The sequence below is a fragment of the Chanodichthys erythropterus genome, chromosome 6 (genome assembly GCF_024489055.1).
Source record: "Chanodichthys erythropterus isolate Z2021 chromosome 6, ASM2448905v1, whole genome shotgun sequence".
Lineage (NCBI taxonomy): Eukaryota > Metazoa > Chordata > Actinopteri > Cypriniformes > Xenocyprididae > Chanodichthys > Chanodichthys erythropterus.
Window position 1 is genome coordinate 13436780 of NC_090226.1, and position 19517 is coordinate 13456296.

Here is a 19517-nt window from a genome sequence, read left to right on the forward strand (position 1 = left end):
TTCATCCAGTCCAAAGAAAATAAAGCTGAAGAAGAATGGAAAGGGCAAGAGCATCAGTTAATTCTCTTTTTACTGTCTAACTAAGCTATTGAGTCTTTTCCAAGCCTTTCAAAGTCTGTGGTTGACCTACAGTACTATCCATTTACAACAGTGAAAATATATTATTGTAAAAATAGACATATATATATATATATATATATATATATATATATATATATATATATATATATATGAGGTAAATCACAAATGTGAGTCATAATGAAACATAAATAATAAAATACTGGCCATTAGTAGTTCTGTGTTTTACCAGAGAAGGAGATGGAGGTAATCCAGCTCTCCAGAGAAAGAGCCGCTCCAGATGTTTTAGGCTCCTCCTCTCGTTCTGCTCTTTCTCTAAACATTCCAGCCAACTTAGTGCCTCTGCATGAGGGCTTTTCCACCCCGCCTGTCATAAACACATACTCACACACTCACCGTTTCTAAGCAGTCTCCTCCAGTCTTTAAGATGAGAGCCCTCCAGCTCCTTGTCCTCGTTCTTTCTGGCCTGGTTGGAGCACAGCAGCAGGCCCTTATGGACTACTTGGAGAGAAGACTCCTTGCCATTGAGGTAAGAACAATAATGCTCTCCCAGCCAGACCCTGGCCTCCAGATACAGGCTGACATGGAGTTTTGAGAAGAGAGAAGCTATAGAACAAGACAACAGACTGATGAAGTGTGGATTTGTTTAAGGATATGGTGCAGTTACTTGATTGTAGGTCTGTAATACATGGTTTGAACTTTGAGCATGAATTATCATTATTATTATAATTTTAAGTTCTGTGGGGTTCTCTATAGGAGAGAAGAGACACAGAAATGTTGGCAGTAGAGTACCTTAAATGTGATATAATGATCAAACAAATATGTATATACACTCTTTATTTTAAAGAACACTTCATGCCTTATTCATATATAAGGAGAATTAATTTATTTAATTTTTTTTTGTAGTGATAAAGTATGTTTTCAAACTGTTTAATAAAAAAAAAATGAATTTTGAGTAATTTTAGCAATTAAAACTAAATTAATTGCTTAAAATTATCCCATGGTGGGAGCCCCTGAAAGGTTCTATTTATAAAGTAACTGACAGAACCCTTTAAGGTTCCTTATAGAAATTGTGAACGCTAGTGTATATTTATATACATAAATATTTATGATTTTCTTTGGGTTTTAATGGAGCAATATAGTTTGTGTATAAGTAAAAGATAAAGAAGTTTGTTTTAATTAAAAAAGCATGTAAATAAGGGCAGCTAGAGAGCCCTTTTACACCAATTGTTGGGTAAAAAGCCCACTGGAGGACTAGAGATATACTGTGTAGCAAAAGTCTCTATGCATATGCAAATATTTTGCATATAACATGATATTGTAAGCACAAACTTACGTACGTAATGCATGACAGACAATCACAGCAACACAAAAACAGACGGACATGCACACTATCTCTCTTCCTTTTCTGCTTTCGTTCTATTCCCACTTTCTCCTTGAGTCAGTCACCTGATCTCCCTCTGTGTCTTGGATTCAGCCACATGAAGGAATTTTTCTCTCTTGTTTTCTCTCTGTGCTGACTCTGCACATACAGTTCTCAGGCAAGTCATTTTGTGTGATTATGCTAAAACGCACTTTGCTGCTTCTTTCCTTCCACTGAGTCACAAATTCAAAAAAGAACATTTGCTGCCAAAAGTTGATCCATCTGCAGCGCAAATGATACTGTTCCAATGCCAAAGTCCTCATGAATTCCTGCAGCTGTCAAGGGAGGGCTAATATTTGAATAATTTACACTCATGAGGCTGTCTGACTCAGTATTTAGTGTGCTTGAGTTCACGGTGTAAAATGTATGATAGCTTAGAACATGTATGTGCATTAAAGCCATCTGAAAACACTCTGCATGCATGTTCTAAAATAGTAATGTCAGTTAAATAAAATGTATTTGTATAGCACTTTTCGCAATACTCATTGTGTACATAAAGTTGCATATATTTATATGCGCTCTATCAAACCTTATATACAAAGCTGTGTGATAATGCAGTTTACATTTAGCAAAGATCAATGTTGGGGGTAACGCATTACAAGTAACGTGCGTTACGTAATCAGATTTTTCAAGTAACTAGTCAAGTAATGCATTACTTTTAAATTTACAAAAAAAACATCAGAGTGTTGTGTGCTCTGTGTAAACATGATGGTTATTCTAGACTAGTTCTAGACTAAATGTGAGCATTCATTTACTTCTTCTCCTGCAACCTATTCTTCTGTATTCCAGAATGGCAGCACAGCTGAAAGGCTTGTTTGTTTGAACTGCGCCCTCTGATGTACAGGCATGAATTTGCATTTCCTTTAGCTTGAGGATTATTCATTTCACATTTGGTGTGAAAGGGCCTTTACATTTGCCAAAAATAGGATTTTTTTTGTTGTTATATTAAAAAGAAACAAACAAACAGCCCAGCCCGGATGAGAAAAAGCAACGCTAACACATTACTTTCCATTAAAAAAGTAACTAAGTAATGCAATTAGGTTTTTTTTTAGGGAGTAACGCAATATTGTAATACATTACTTTTAAAGGTAACTTTCTCCAACACTGGCAATGATTTTAACAATAATGCAGCCAAATTGCTGTATAGTATTGATGCTGTATGTATGCAGCTAAAGTTGGATGTACCGTAGCCTATATATACAACTTTTGTAGCACTTTTTCAAACAACCCAACAGCAAAGGCCTGGCAACTTCCCAGAACATCTTAGCAACTGCATAGCAACACCCTGGTAACCACACAACATTTATTTTAACATACTATCCCACAAGCTAATTGCTGGCCTTCAGTTCATCTTATATTATGATGCCACTTTAACAGTCATGTTTACAACTAAATAAACATCTCTTTTACGGAGTCTCTTGAGACTTGTTTTTGTTTATTTCTCCATTGGCAGGATCGCATCTCCTTGTGGCATGAGCAGACCAGCCGCTACGCCTCTGAGCTGCGCGAGTTCAAGCAGCAGATGGTGGCACAGCTAGAGGGCCTGGACAAGAGTAAGGAGGCGCTGCGAAGTGAGTTGGACACGGTGGGAACACGCGTAGATCGCGTGGAGAGAGAGATGGACTACCTCGATACACAGAATGGTGCGCAGCCTTGCGTGGACGTGGATGACAAGCTGGTGGAGCAGCAGGTGACGGTTGTCAAGGAGAGAAACAAAGCCAAGTACGCCAAGCTTACAGGTAAAGAGCTTTAGGTAACATTCCACATGCTTAGATACTGGTCATGTTTGCCTCACAGCATGATGGCATGAGCCATAGCTGGATCATTGAACAAATTCAGTTCTCTGGAGACCCATTCTCAATGCTTTCAAGGCACAAATGCCATGTTTTTGTTGTGAGAACTTTTAGACATGTTAGAGATTTTATCTAAAGTAAAATAACAGAACATTAAAACAAAAAAAGATTTTATTAAAAAAAAAAAGAAGAAAAAAGAAAAATATAGACATTCTGTTGGATTGAGAGTATTCAACTAAAAGATAGATTAATTAAAAAAAAAAAATCTTAAATTTAGACAAAATTTTTTACTCAAATTGTAGTGTTAACTATATTTGTCAAGCTCAAACCTGTAAGAAATTATTAAAAAATTATTTAATTTATGGTAAATAAAAGTTTATCAATAACTACAAAATAACATTTAGTCCTAAACTAGCTAACCAGTAATGTGTGAGAGCAAACCTGTTACCTTCAACCCTGTCATCCATTCTGGCATTTTTTTTAAATTATTTTATGCATTTTGTCTAGTTTGATATTTATTAAAAGTTTATTAAAAATATTTATAAATAAAATAAGGTTAACATATATACAATATTTTAAGTCATTTATATACTATAGTATTTATTAATATTTTGAATTTTGATTTTATTTTTTACATTTTCAGGTTTTATTTGAATGTTTAAATGTTACATTCTTTAAGTTTCAGAAATTTTGTTATCTGCATTTGTCATTTTTATTTTTTTTTTTATATTTCTATTTCTATTTAATTTATTTTTTTATAAATTAGTTTTTATTTATTTCAGTTAGCTGCTATGTTAACATTTCAAATTTTCTAACTCTAAAGTTTAAATATTTTTCAAAAAAACGTTTTTTTCATTTTAGTTAACAGTAACGACACTGTTGCAGGGTTGAAAAAAAAATGTCTTAGAAATTGAATATTAAAAATAATTGTGGAAAGTGCCAGCTACGCTTCATAGATTCAGTTTTAAGAAGCTCTTGTAATGAAGGATAAGTGGCATGACAATGACAGGGAAGAGGTTTCAATCACATCAAGCTCTGAGCTATCACAACTTGACAGAATTTAATACATAATGCATTAAATAGTGGGTCTAATCTTCCTAAAGTCCTCGTTTAGAAAAGCACTTAGAGGTACTAAATAAAATGTATTATTATTCCATCATTGAGAGAGACGGTAATTAAACTGCTGGAGGGCAAATCATGATGCTTTCCTCTACACTTCAGCAGCTCTATATAGCCTTTTCATAGCAAAACGCCACAAATCTGATTAGCCCAGACTGTCATTAGTGTACTGTGCATTCCCATTAGGGTTTAGTGTTAAATCAGGCTTTAGTGGAAAGCAAATATTGATATTCTAATTCTAGAAAAAGATGAATTGCGAAGGAAATGGCATGGAATATTTGATGACTGACATATAACAGACTACTGAAAAGGAGAATTTGAAAGCCAACGAGGTGTTAATACAATATTTAAAGTGATAGTTCATCCAAAAATAAAAATAAAAATAATTTTTATTTTTCATTTATATATTTAGACTGTAGTGACATGATCTCCAGCATCAAAGCCATGAAGATCCTCAAACGAGTTGGTGGCAATAAGGGAATGTGGACCAAAGACACGGGAAGTGCCACCGGGAAGGTATACATCTTAAACGGGACAGAGGATAATACAGTGTATGAATTTGGTACAGTCCGTGATTTCACTTCCTCCCAAGGCACTTCTGGGGCCACCAGTGTCCAGCTCCCTTCAGCCTGGCGTGGTATGGGCCATGTGATCTACAACAACCACCTTTATTATCTGAAGCAGGGTAAAGAGATGAAACTAATAAAGTTTGATCTTCAGAAGAACATAGTTGTGGACAGTGCTGTATTTCCAGCTAAAAACCAGCTCCCAGTGTACAGCCTGAATCCTGAGACCTTCATTGATTTAGCAGTGGACGAAGAGGGTCTGTGGGCCATCTACGCCACACAGGAGAATGAGAGGCACATCTCTTTGGCCAAGATAGATGCTAAAACACTAGACGTTGAACAGATGTGGGACACCCCTTGTGTGAGGGAGAATGCGGAAGCAGCGTTCGTCATCTGTGGTACTCTCTATGTGGTCTACAACTCCAAACTACCCAGCCGCTCCCGAATTCAGTGCGTGTTTGATGTCAGTGACATGGTAACAAATGACGACGCTCCACATGTATACTTTCCCAAACGATACGGCACACATGCCAGCCTCAAATACAGCCCTGTGGAGCAGCTGCTCTATGCTTGGGACGATGGCTATCAAATCCTCTACAAACTCCAAATGAAAAAGAAGCTGGAGGTGTAGAAGGTGTACTGAAGACTGAAGTAAGCTGGAGAGTAAATGCCCATGTTATAGGCTTGTTTTTCTAATGCAACCTGGCTGAGTCGCACTTCAATATATTTAAGCTTTTAGTTACACGGAGAGCACAACATATGATTGATTGGACACATGTTTGTTTACTAGAAATAAATGTACAGGGCTCAAGAAAGAACCATTTTAACTTGCCTGGAGCAGAACTAATAAAATGATTTTATATTTTATGTTGACATGAAATGTGCTGTTAATAAATAATTGCAATAGTTAACAATTCACCTAGCAACTAGGGAAACACTGAAACAACATTACAGTAATATCAATACTTAAAAGGTACACTATGCAAACTTTGGCCTTAAAAAACAGCATGCATTTTGTGGAAGGTTTAAGGTTTATAGGTTTAAGAGATATAACCAGTTTAGATAAAAAAGGATCTCAAGCTGACTAGCTGAAGACATTACTGTAGGCTAGATAAAGCCATAGACACAATACTACCTTGAAAATAAATTCCAGCACAGCGCTACAACAACCATTAATGAAATGACCCTTCACATGTGGCAATTTATATGTTCAGTAAAATATCTTACTCACCTGTTGAGTAATAAAAACAGCATCTCCACAACGTTTTGAACCCCTCTGTTCCCTCCAAAAAGCCAAGCCAGTGTTGATTCTCGTTTTATTATGAGCTCTGTCACAAGAAGACATGCATACTTAATTTCCATGGAAAACCATCCCGCCCTGTTGAAAAAAACAGCATATGCTGGTAAAGTAGATTTTGAAGTTGGTATGCTGGTCCTGGACCAGCTTAGGACCAGCATAGGACCAGCATAAACTAGCTCAAACCAGTTTCAAAACCTACCTTAAAGGAACACTCCACTTTTTTTGAAAATAGGCTCATTTTCCAACTCCCCTAGAGTTTAACAGTTGAGTTTTACCGTTTTCGAATCCATTCAGCCGATCTCCGGTTCTGGCGGTACCACTTTTAGCATAGCTTAGCATAGTTCATTGAATCTGATTAGACCGTTAGCATCACGCTTAAAAATGACCAAAGAGTTTTGATATTTTTCCTATTTAAAACTTGACTCTTCTGTAGTTAAATTGTGTACTAAGACCGACAGAAAATGAAAAGTTGCGAATTTCTAGGCTGATATGGTTAGGAACTATACTCTCATTCAGGCGTAATAATCAAGGAACTTTGCTGCCGTATCATGGCTGCAGCAGTGCAATGATATTACGCAGCGTCTCTCACAAACGTCTCCATGGTTGCAAGGCGCGTTCCCTGTGCAAGCAGGGGCTCACGGGCGCTGCGTAATATCATTGCACTGCTGCAGCCATGGAACGGCAGCAAAGTTCCTTGATTACCTATATTTTGTCTATGATTTTCACTACAATCGAGAACTGAGACGCAAGATGGCGTCGGTCGCGTATAAAAAAGACTATGGAGTCAAATTAATGCCTTAAAGTTTTGCACAAAAATAAAGTTTTGCAAAACACAAAAAAGAATTGAGCTGTAAAAAAATGTTTTGCAAACACAAATAAAGAATTGCAAAGGAAAATAAAATATTGAGCGGAAAAAAAATAAGTTTTGCAAACAAAAATAATAAATTGCAAAATAAAATAAAGTAGTGCAAAAATAAAAATATAATCAATTACAAAAATCAATGACAGCTGTAATCCTATTTTATCTTTGCCACATATTTTTCATGCTCAAACCTACAAAATCATTTGTAACGCTCATTTTATTCTGCGTTTCAGTCAAGCGTGCGATCACGATACCGGTTTTCTTTTGCGCTGCACTTTTCTGTGCGGATCTCTTTATGGCACTGGTTTGACGTTGGGGTGGAGTCAAGAAACGGGGGCACGCCCCCGCGAAATACATTGGAAGGGAACGTAATCGGCGACAGGTGAAATAATTCTTTGACATGGTGAAAAATAATGCATGGTTTGTTTTTGTTGGTTTGTTTAGCATATGCTGTCACCGATTACGACCCCCTCCAATGCATTTCTTATAGTAATATGACCCGTTGCGCTCTGTCTCACTGCCTGTATCCACTTTTGTGTCCTTAAACATTCGTTTTTTGGGGTCGACTGCTTATAAAAACGTATTTCTGTTTTTTTTTTTAGCTTGTTAGCTGTACACCTTGTCACGTAGCAGCTTTTAGGCATTGTTCTGTTTATTGTAATGAGTCAGAAAAGACAAGAAGGCAGCCTCACGCAATACAAAGTCAATGGAGACGGTTGGATTGTTTTTCCCCGGTGGGCGTGGTTTTCAGATTATAATAAATGCGCTCTGTCTCTATGCTTGATCTGATCTGGGTAGCGTTTCCCAAAAGCATCGTAAGCCTAAGTTGATTGTAGCTCCATTGGTTTCCAAAAGCTTATGATGCTTTTGGGAAACGCTGCCCTGTTCTGTTGCGATCTGCGTCTCCTGCCGATGACGTGTTTCGCGGGGGCGTGCCCCCGTTTCTTGACTCCACCCCCACGTCAAACCAGTGCCATAAAGAGATCCACACAGAAAAGTGCAGCGCAAAAGAAAACCGGCATCGTGAGCGCACGCTTGACTGAAATGCAGAATAAAATGAGCGTTGCAAATGATTTAGTAGGTTTGAGCATGAAAAATATGTGGCAAAGATAAAATAGGATTACAGCTGTTGATTTTTGTAATTGATTATATTTTTATTTTTGCACTACTTTATTTTATTTTGCAATTTATTATTTTTGTTTGCAAAACTTATTTTTTTTCCACTCAATATTTTATTTTCCTTTGCAATTCTTTATTTTTGTTTGCAAAACATTTTTTTATAGCTCAATTCTTTTTTGTGTTTTACAAAACTTTATTTTTGTGCAAAACTTTAAGGCATTAATTTGACTCCATAAAAGACTAGTTAACCGTTTCAGGATAGTGCGATTGTCCAATACTAATCAAGTATTCCAGAGACCTCACCGTTGACCGTTACTTACGACTGCGGTCACTCACGCCCGTTATAAGTGGCAAAAGACTGAGTGGCAGCATTGGTTTTCAGCGCGAATGCCGCGAAAAACACACAACACATCCAAAACGGGAAAGAGCTTTGTGATTGACTGTACAAATAGCTTTGATACAAAACCTGAGGTAAATATTCAAAGACTGCAGAAAAGCTAACGTACAGAAAAAAGAAGCAAATGGATCACTGCAATTCACAGAAACAGCTGGACTCCAGGCAGAGAAACATGTTTTTTGCAGTTATCATTTTGTGTCGAATTGTTGTTAAAATAATATACCGTATATATTGTATTGTTATATTATGTTGACAACTCATCTATTAAATATTTTCCATCTTATATTCTGCATAACTGGGTGTTTTTCAGTAAACAACACTGACAAAAACTATACTATTAAAAAAAAACTATATATGTTTTAGGGCTGGACAATATACGCGGATTAACCTAGCCTACCTATATTATAAAATATTCACAGGCAGATTTCCTTTATGTATTTTCCGCCGTCGAAATCAGGCACATGTCAGGAAGCACAACTCCTGACTGCACGTCAGTATCCGTAGATTAGGTTTATTTGAAAAGTTGTAAGGAAAACATTCAATTCCAACCTTTAGTGTAATTCGTTAGTTTTACTCGCGTTTTCGCAGTTTCCCATATTAAATCCAGTCACGCAGCAGGTTCTTTTGCCACTCAGTCCAGCTGAGGGAGGGCGTTTTCGGCGGGAAAGTGATGCATACCCTCCGTTTCAGCGATGACGGACAAATACCTGATTGCTGGATGGCGCGATTGTCCAATACGAATCAAGTTTTCCAGAGAGCCGCGTAAAGAGTCCATACACATCAGTGGAATCTGCTCTCAAATTATATACGGCATTCTAAAACGCGGTGCTTTAAAAAAAAAAGAATTAGACTTTTTTTTTTTTTTCCCATTCCACCGCCACATGTTCTGTGTTAACGGGTCCTAATCATGCTAATTCAACATTTAACAAAGAATGAAAGAAGAACAAAATAACAGATAGAAGCAAGAACTTTAATCACACCTTTGAAGTACAAGGGGATGTTCTGAAACAGTAATATAGCCTACATTACAAATACAAATTCTCAATATAAAAGGGGAAAAGTGGCTCTGAATAAGGCATTTCATACAGAAACACCAGTTCCAATGATTATTGATACAGTGAGTTCCAGCCAGGCCAGCCAACAAAATACATCATGTTATCTGGAAAGAAAACACCTCAAAGGTAACAGGAAAAATACAGAACAATGAACATTTGTCACATTTTATGTAAAATACAAAACTGGTATTTGTAAAACAGTGCTTCTAATTTACATAATGATATAATTTCAAGTCTTATTAAAAGCCAGTGATTTTTCCATCCTTTGGATCTGACACACAACCCTTGCTATTCATTATGGTTATACTTTGGAAGCTACAATTACTGCATGATGAAATTATGATGACTTTAGCCAGTTGTACATTATGGATGATCCAGGATAAAGCTGTGCATGGCTGCATTTAACTGAGCTGAACTTGATCTAAGAAACTGATGGTAAATTACTTAAAATACTCATTGAACAATCAGCAACTTAAATGTTTAAATAAGAACAAAGCTAAACCTTTACAGTTTACACAGGAAGAGATATTTGTAGACAGGATAAAAATAATTCTTGGCATTGGCATTTTTGGTGGCAGAACAGTTTCACTACTTCACAAACAAAAGGAAGATCAATGGGATATCTCTGCTCTGTAAACAATATAGTTCGGCTAATATATTTCAATAGGTTGAACATATTGAGAACTTCACATATCTCTCCAGTCATAAAAATCTCTTAAATATATTTTACATTCAAAGAACACAAAAAAGAACTACAAGGATTATGGCTAAATATATAATAAACTATATCTTCATACTATTATAATGTCAATTAAAATATAATGTACATCTACTAACTATACAATATAAATGAACAAATACACCCTTTTACTCTTCAGGGGAGCTTAAACCATCTTGAAGTTCATCTTTCAACCCCTTTTGGTTGTGGCTTGTGGATTTATCCCACATAAGAGAGCAACACTTCCATCGAAACAGAAAAAGCTAAAACTTGGCTAGGCTCAGTTGCACTTTGAAAAGTTTTGAACAGCACCCTCTTTCTTCCTGCTGCATGTCCACACAGACATAAGTTGTGTCGCATGTTGCCTAAGGACATATCTTGGATCTCACCATCAGTCCCTGGGAGATACTTGGCTTAAAGACTTAGGGGAAGGCCATCCTTCCCTTATGGACTGGAGGGGAGTCTGGGAGATGGACAAGACCCCTGACTGTCAAAGCTTGCGGTGCGAGTCTTCCACTGGAAAACAGAAAGAAAGAAAGGGAAAGATGTAAATAATGAAATGAAAATGTACTTTTCCACTCTGGAAACTTGTAAGGACAGACAGTCACCTCCTTCTCAGACTTCTTGGGCTCTACAAGCGAGTGCCAATGAGCAATGGGTTTTCGAGGGTAAGCGAGCATCTCATTCCAGTGATCTCTCCCAAGTCCCTCAGCATGGATCCCTACACGGCAGACTCCAATGATCTCATTATGGCCCACTCTACACACCAGGAGAATAAAGAAACGATTGTGAAGCACATAGACAACATAATATTTGAAGACTTCAGATGCAAAAACCTCTAAGTGCTGTCTGAAATTTTCTTCTAAAACGAGCATTTTTATCAAGCATGTATGCTTAGGTTCAGTAATTTCACTTTAATGGCAATTAATAGGTATTTTCCATTGCCATTAAAGTGAAATAACTGAACATAAACATACAAGCTTGATAAAAAATGTTCATTAGAAAAAAAATTTCAGACGGCACTTAGAGGCTTTTGCATCTAAAGTCTTCATTTGTACAGAGAAAATATCAGATACTGAACAACACTCACAGATCGTAGTCCATAACTGATATGTGTAAGCTGACTTGATCCATATTCTCTGGGGGAATGTCAAAGATAATTGCCTCATTATACGTTGGATTCAACGTGTTCTTTTTTATGGAAGTTTTCTTCTTTTTCAAGCGTCTCCCATCACAAATCAGTGACACCTTCACATATGGATCTGCCAACAGAGCAGGGAGGTGTGACACAAATTTCTCAACGTATCTTTCTCTTTGTCTTCTCATGGTCTGAATATGTCTGATGAAAGGACTTGTAATTTGCTTGCTGACAATGATAAATGTGACTGTCCAAGTGTATGAACAGGAAGATGGAGCCAAGCAGACATATGAAAGAAAATAAAGACACAAACATAGGATCATACCTGAATAACCGGTAATATCCATGGCTTTGAGGTTCCTACATTTGATGACAGTAAGTGTGAGTCTCCCTGCAGTTGGCAAGTAGCAGAGAGAGAACATTACCTCTCCCAGATCCACACTCTCCTGCAGAATCAAATGGAGACACTCAAAATCCAGTAGATCATGGCATCATTACAGATAAAAGCTATGTTTACTAATATAGTTAAGTCAGTATTTCGAACTGAGGGTGAGTAATCTATAAGAAATTTAAATTCCTTTAATCCCAATTATGTACACTATCACAATTATGTTTGAGATCAGTAAGATTTTTACTTTTTGAAAGAAATTAATACTTGTATTTAGAAAGGATGCGTTAAATTGTTCAAAAATGACATTAAAGACGTTTATAATAATATAAAAAAATATATTCAAAAAAGCTGTTCTGTTCTTTAGCTTTTTGTTAGTCAAAGAATCTTGAAAAAAATGGATCACGGCTTCCACAAAAATATTAACCAGCAGCTGTTTTCAACATTGAAAATAATAAGAAATGTTTTTTTGAGCATCAAATCAGCATATTAGAATGATTTCTGAAGGATCGTGTTACTGAAGACTGACTGATGAAAATTCAGCTTTGCCATGGCAGGAATGAATGACATTTTTAAAAGTTGTATTTTAAATTGTAATAATTTTTCACAATATTACTATTTTTTACTTTATTTTTGATCAACTAAATGCAGCCTTGGTAAGATTAAGAGACTTCTGTCAAAAACAATAAAAAAATCTTACACACCCCAAGAGCGAAAATGTTTGTAAAACTGTTCTCTGATGCATTGAAAATAATTCACATAAGAATGGTTTTATGAACAATATAGGGACATAAAACCATGAGGAACAATTCCTATTAGTTTGGTAATTTACAGAACTTAATTCACTTTGGTATAGTGACCAAATTTTCAACCAAAATGTTTCAAACCAAATGTTTCAGGGTTATCTTCATTGATAATTTTGGAAGTCAGTCCTGTATTCTGTACACAAATACAATGACAATAATAAACGGAGCAATTCCAATTGGGTCCTCACACCATTGGTGCTCGGGCCCTAATTATAGTATTCACTGCCACATCTAAATGGGGTTGTTTCTCCATAAATATGCTGTACTACTAAGTCTCTTCAACAAGCCTTAAATCTAGAGATCATCTGATTGTGCCCAGGGCCAACTGCCATCAATAAATTGATCTGATAGACCATTCATTTGCACAAAAAACTTCAATAACCTCAGATGGAAAAAGGTATTGAGTGAGTGCATCACATATTCTTAGGTCTTTCTCCCACATTTAACCCATTTTGAGAGCTTTAGCCTTTTAGCCTTTTGACAGCTCATCTACTGAGTTCAGTGATCTGTCCAGCATAATCAATCATGTGAATGCATACCCCTTATCTCAGCACTATTAAAGTCATAGCTGAACACAACACCATAGTGAGATGACAGTACGATTACCTCGTAGACAACTGGGAAATTTCATGAGTCAGAGCCAGACTAGTTAATTGAACTGCAGTTTGCATGGCTGATGTATTAGTCATATCATCATTAGCATCCATTGTTTTACTCACATGTTATCAGTGCAGTCCTGCTGCGCTTATCATTGTGCCAATTGAAGGATTCCAATCTTTTCCATGCCAAGAATTTGATTTTGGTTTTTATTTTACTCTGATGAATAAAAGCTTTTATATATTAAACTGTACAGTAAACTGTATGTATATGATTTGGAGAGGCAGTAAATAGCTACAGTAACCTCTGTCAAGTGTAACTAGAAGCAGTGGCAGTTTTGACTTAAATTGTGCCCTTGGCGAGATCAGACAAGCCTTGGAAAGCTGCTTGGAAAACTTCAATTTCAATGAAAGTGTTGGGTGGAACTGAAAGTGTGCTGCACAATGCTGTCAAACTGCTGCGGGTGAGCGATACAGAAGTGGTGTGTGTGCGTCTGAAAGCTTTTCCTTGGAGAACCCTAGGCGACTGCCTATACTGTCTATGCCAGAAACCTCTTTCTGAGTAGAAGAGATACAAACCTGGAACTCAAAACACTACACTCACTAACATGTAGTAGTAAGAGGATTTTAAGTAGTAGTAAGAGTCCTGCTGCACCAAAATAACTTAATAAGAGGATGTGCAGCACATTAATGTGATGTACAAGTTGCTTAGAAAAGCCAGATGATAAATAGTCTGGCCTTATTTTGGAATTTCAGGGCACTGAGCATCCCTTTCCCTAAATATATTACATAAATTATATATGCTGCCTTAATCAGATACTAAAAAATCTGCACAAAAACATTCTGACCTTGAATAAAACAGCAGTTGACAATTAATGCATGAGTTTATAGTAAAAAAAAGGACACAACCGTGGATATTTTAAAAAATGTTTCAGTGTTTTTGTTCATACAATGACAGTAAATGGGGTCTATTTTTGTCTTGGACCCCATTGTCTTTCATTATATGGACAAAAAACATTTGAGACATTATTGAAAATATCTTCTTTTCTATTCTACCAAAGAAAAAAGTAATACAGGTTTAAAACAACATGAAGGTGTGTAAATGATAACAGAAGTTTCATACTTTAGGTGGAATATCCCTTTAAGACAGCTCAGATTATTGCAGACTCAGTATTTTCATATAATAAAGCAATAATTCTTGTTTATTGCCCTCAATGTTTTTAGTACTTAATATATGTACATTGCACAATTTATCATGTTTGGTAATTACAATTTCGACAAATTACCATATCACACCCCACAGGACACAGTCTATGAATCATCTAATTATTCACTGTTTGTGTTTTCAGAAATACTCAATACAAGTGTATTTCTATATTAAAAAACCAAATCATTAGGGTCACATTAATGTGACATATGCCTCATTAATGTGATAAATCACCAGTGGGGTCTGGATTCACTAAGTAGTAAAGAGGATGGTCTTACGCTAGTGGCGTACTGGATGTCCTTCCAGATGGATGTCTCCCGCGAGAGGTCTGAAACTTCAAAAAGGTTTTCCAGTATCACTTCACCAATCATATCGTGCCGTGAGAAGCGGTCAAAGTCAAACACGCTTAAGTGAAGCTTTCTGGACCCCAGCTCCTCGTATGGGACTGGAAACTGAAAGGTCTCGTCAAACGTGGGGTTGAGCGTCTTGCGGTGCACGCGAGTTTGGAATTTACGCTTGCGGTCGGGGAGCAGGTAGATCTTGACGTAAGGATCAGAGCTGCCGCACAAATCCTTGGCGGGTAGGTCGAATGCCTTGAGGATGGTGACGAGGAGGAGCTCTCCCTCATAATCATACTTGAGGGAGAAGTTGATCTTGCCGCATGTTTTGGCAGTGCCGTTCTTAGATGACTCCTCTGCCTCCATCGTGCTCTGTTTGTAGAGTTCCGGTTGGATGCGTCCAAGAGAGGCAGCGGTGCAGGTGGGATGGTCCTCCATGTCTAAAAATTCACTTCCGCGGTCCAAACTGGTGACATGGTGCATCTGCCTGGGAAGGTGCTTCTTGAAGGAACTATGCCTGGCAACAATCAGACAAAATTTGGCATCCTGATCTGATGAATTGGTTCTTTCACAAAAAGCACACCAGGTGCTAATCTACATTTGAATTATAACCCGTGATCAAATGCAAATTGATGGTGATAATTCTGGATATGCTGTAAGGTACTCATAATATTCTTGCTAAATATGGTTTTACTCTGGAGTTAGTGTGGTTTTCCACCATCTGACCTTCTTTGTAGTCTATAAAATCCAGAGACCTCCTTCAGGTCTAATTGTGTCTGACATTTACAAGATTTCCGAAGTATTAACATGATTAGGAATGACTGGAACTAACCTCATAACGGCTTTGTATATACAGTAAACCGAATGACCTATAAGAAGGTCTTCAGACACAAACATTTCTTCATTCTTCCAGAACACTGACCTGTTAGAGGAGGCTGGCTCGGTTGTTTGCCGTGAAATACGCGTACGTCTCAGTAGATGATCCTTCATGGACAGCTGCACGTCTGCTGGGATATCTGGCGACGTATGACTAATCTTCACTGCCGCCTCCAGAAAGTTCCCAGGATCTTTCAGCTTGTCTGCTGCCATAATGTCTCCTAGGGCTGGGTAGTAGTCACTGTGACCTTCTTCTCTGTGTTGGTCTCTCTCTGGCCGGGTGGGGGCAAGGGCGGTGGCACTAGAGGAAAGCACTTTGCTGCGCCAGGGCACCCAGCACAGCTTCCAGGTGGCGACGCTGATGACACCCAGCAGGGCAAAACCACACACCGCAAATACAAGCAGCAGGAGACTGAAGGAAATGTCTGGACAGAAGATACAACATGGACAGAAGTGGACATTGTAAAAAAAAAATGCACATAATGGACTTCTAGATAAATTTTCATCAATGTTTTAGCTTTAAGCAGTTATAAAGTGTATTAAAACAGGTTCAAATTCTTGTATGTTGATCCATAAGATGCAAAACATTACTGATAGCTTTTTCGCAATTAATGTTTTTAATATTATATAGTTAATTTCCATAAACTACAGAAAGCTGCTAATTTATTAACCACACTATCGTTCCCATATAGATGCAGATCATAGAGTCAACAGCTTTCTACACAACATCATTTTTCTGACATGCTGCTGAAATGAACTGAACAATGTGTTTGTTCCTTGTCATTACTTTATGTAATGTTTTATTCATCACAGGTTCCCTCATATGTTATACACCAAGGTTCCTTTATGCATTTTTGCACATGAGGCACTCCTCAATTGTTGACAAGATCTCGCCCCTCATTGACTACTAAAGTAGGAAAAAAATACTATGGTAGTCAATGGGGGGCGAGATCTGCTTGGTTACAAACATTCTTCTAAATATCTTCCTTTGTGTACAGCAGAACAAAGAAATTTATACAGGTTTGGAAGAATGTGAGGGTGAGTAAATGATGACAACATTTTTGGGTGAACTACACTGTAAAAAGTAATGCGCTCTATCTACTTACTAAAATTGTAGCAACAAATTACATAAAATATTATTAAATTCAACATATAAGAATTAAGTTAGAATCAAATTAATTCCTTCAAAGTCAACAATTTAAAATGTGTAAAATTAGCAAAACACCATTACAAAAAACACAAACTGACTTAAAAAGCAAAGAGTCAAACTGCTCAACTAAATGAAACACCGACAACCATAATGGTGACCAAACATTTTCAATAAAATAAACATCAACATCTAAATCTCTGTTAATTCTTGTGTTTCTCTTTCCTTCAGTGATTCTGCTTTTTATCATCAGGTGTCTTCAATGCTAGCAATAAAAAAAAACTATAATAAATAGTTCTTAATTCGTCTTCGACGCCTGTCGATTATTCAGATATTTTTGTTTACATTTTACTTAAATTTAAAAATAAATGTTTATGCTTTATATAAACAAATGATCGCCTTGCACGTGCTTCCGCCAAAACTGCACTTCCGTAATCTTCAAAAGGCTTATGCTGTATGTCCTACACCTTCCCTACAAAACAAACACAGCGACAGTTCGATTTTTTTCTGTAAGTAGAATAGGGAAGGCGTAGGACATACAGCGTAAGATTTTTGAAGATTACGGAAGTGCGGTTTTGGCGGAAGCACGTGCAAGGCAATCATTTGTTTATATAAAGCATATACATTTAAATTTTTTTCAAAAATGGCCGATCGTTTCGCTAGATAAGACCCTTATTCCTAATCTGGTACTGTTTGAAGCCCTTTGAAGCTGCACTGAAACTGTAATTTTGACCTTCAACCGTTTGGAGGCCACTGATGTCCACTATAGGGAAAATATCCTGGAATATTTTCATCAAAAACCTTAATTTCTTTTTGACAGAAGAAAGAAAGACATGAACATCTTGGATGACATGGGGGTGAGTAAATTATCAGGAAATTTTTTGAAAGTGAACTAATCCTTTAAGTCAACATGTCATTTTAATAAGAAACTATGCTTCTAACCACAGCTCGACAGCTGAAGTTGCAACCACGTAAGTATGCGATACTGTTTGCAAATGTTTGTTGGAACTATGGTTTCGGGAAATGCCAAATCTACCAACTACCTTAAAACTCCTTCACATTGACCCTGAGCCAGTGGGCCATCCTTATTGTTGAGCCCTGGCATATAAAATCAGCAACAGCAAGCAGCTCTTTATAAATGAGATTAAAAAGCGAGCCGCTTAAACATCAAAGAGAACCTGTAGAGGTGTTATCAGTGGCTTAGCCTCTCGTACATCACAGCAAAACTTGATACCAGCATTCATCGGTTTACTAAAACAGCATGTTTCAACTAAATATCTTTCTTTATCCTGTGATGAAGGTAATTAAAACAAATGTCCTGACCATTCTGCAGCAAACGTCTTGATCAAGCACCACAAAGTACTCACATAAATATTAATCAGCACATGCTGAGAAGACAACCTACAACATAGTTGTAGAAATGATCATTCAGTGTGATGCACAGATAGTTTGCCTCTTTATAGGGACAGCAATTGGTTCTTAAGCTTTTGAAATAGGCCTCTTAAACCCATCTCTATTGTGAATATCTCAGGGTAATGAGTAAATCGTTAGACCGCAAAAATATTCTCCACACTATTGGGTAGACAGCATTAACACTGAAGTGCACCCAACTTCCAGATGGAATTGCAAATGAGCTAAATGTAATTACAGGCTTCTTCATAGAAGAAGAGCAGGTCATTGGTCAAATTCCTGCTCGACGGCAACAATTATATATCTGAGTGGATGAAAACGTTGATCTATTTTTTATGATTATTACAAATGCGTTGGAGTGCACGCCTCTCAGGGATAGAGCACTTGGATGGCAACCAAGAAAACAAACAGGTGCGGCATCGATGTACATTCTCATTTCAATCACACTCTCACAGTTAATCGCTTCTCCTACTGGGGGACTGTAGGAGCACATAAACAACTTGACAAAATAATTAATGTGCCAATAAATGTGGAAAATCAGCCACTTGGGATGCTTTGTGGCAAAAAAAATTACGAACGTACAACACACATGCGCTGGATATTCAAAATGAATAATTCATCACTTAATTGCACATGTGTCATTTCTGATTTCTGTACCCTCTAATATAGCAGAGCAAATGCACCAGTGGCAATCAATCTGCAGTTGACTGCTTTTGTATATCTAGGTCTTGTCTTTAATATGAAAAATAAACAACAGGACCTTTGTTATCATTATCAGGACTTAAAGGTGCAATATGTAATATTTTCTGTCCGCTATAGGCCTATTCAAATCAAAGGCGTAGCTCGATGACGGCAAGTTTGAGTGTGGAATCTTGGGACATGTGGTTTTCACCTCAGTCAGTGGAAAAGAATCAGGATAGGACTCAGGAAGAAGTCATGTTCATGGATGTGATTAATTAATGTTATTGTAGTATGAAGAAGAGCAGAACAGAGTGTTATGGGAGCTGAATGAGGCCGCTGGAGCGATCATGCGTGCCGCGAGCAGCAGAACTTTTATTATGCCACAGTCGCCGGCGCCGCTTCCGCTTTTCTGGTCATGAGTATGAGGTAATGCAGCTCTGTTTATCATATTAAATACATTTTAGTGTGTTGAAAATTATGTTAAAACATTACTTTTTGCG

The 19517-nt window shown here is 37.2% G+C and overlaps 2 protein-coding genes across 2 annotated transcripts in view; one reads left to right on the forward strand and one right to left on the reverse strand.

The window, feature by feature from the left end:
* The first annotated feature begins 454 nt into the window (after window positions 1–454).
* On the forward strand, window positions 455–6343 carry olfml3b (olfactomedin-like 3b). Its single transcript, XM_067387299.1, has 3 exons — window positions 455–607; window positions 2955–3240; window positions 4826–6343. Exons 1-3 carry the CDS (start codon window positions 506–508, stop codon window positions 5608–5610), a joined length of 1173 nt encoding a protein of 390 aa, XP_067243400.1. The 5' UTR covers window positions 455–505; the 3' UTR covers window positions 5611–6343.
* Window positions 6344–10715: 4372 nt separating this feature from the next.
* syt6b (synaptotagmin VIb) overlaps window positions 10716–19517 on the reverse strand; it is a 42010-nt gene continuing 33208 nt past the window's right edge. The window contains exons 2-7 of the mRNA XM_067387300.1: window positions 15826–16204; window positions 14844–15420; window positions 11894–12014; window positions 11521–11692; window positions 11039–11189; window positions 10716–10946 (exon numbers count right to left, since the gene is read on the reverse strand). Of these exons, the coding sequence (XP_067243401.1) occupies window positions 10875–10946; window positions 11039–11189; window positions 11521–11692; window positions 11894–12014; window positions 14844–15420; window positions 15826–16204 (1472 nt within the window). The 3' untranslated portion in view covers window positions 10716–10874. The remainder of the gene's footprint in view (window positions 10947–11038; window positions 11190–11520; window positions 11693–11893; window positions 12015–14843; window positions 15421–15825; window positions 16205–19517) is intronic.

What these genes read in the sequence shown, in the direction of transcription:
- olfml3b (XM_067387299.1), top strand. Translation starts at nt 506, where the DNA reads ATGAGAGCCCTCCAGCTCCTTGTCCTCGTTCTTTCTGGCCTGGTTGGA. An exon ending in GAAGACTCCTTGCCATTGAG is followed by an intron (nt 608 to 2,954) that starts GTAAGAACAATA and finishes CTCCATTGGCAG; the next exon opens with GATCGCATCTCCTTGTGGCA. An exon ending in CAAGTACGCCAAGCTTACAG is followed by an intron (nt 3,241 to 4,825) that starts GTAAAGAGCTTT and finishes TTATATATTTAG; the next exon opens with ACTGTAGTGACATGATCTCC.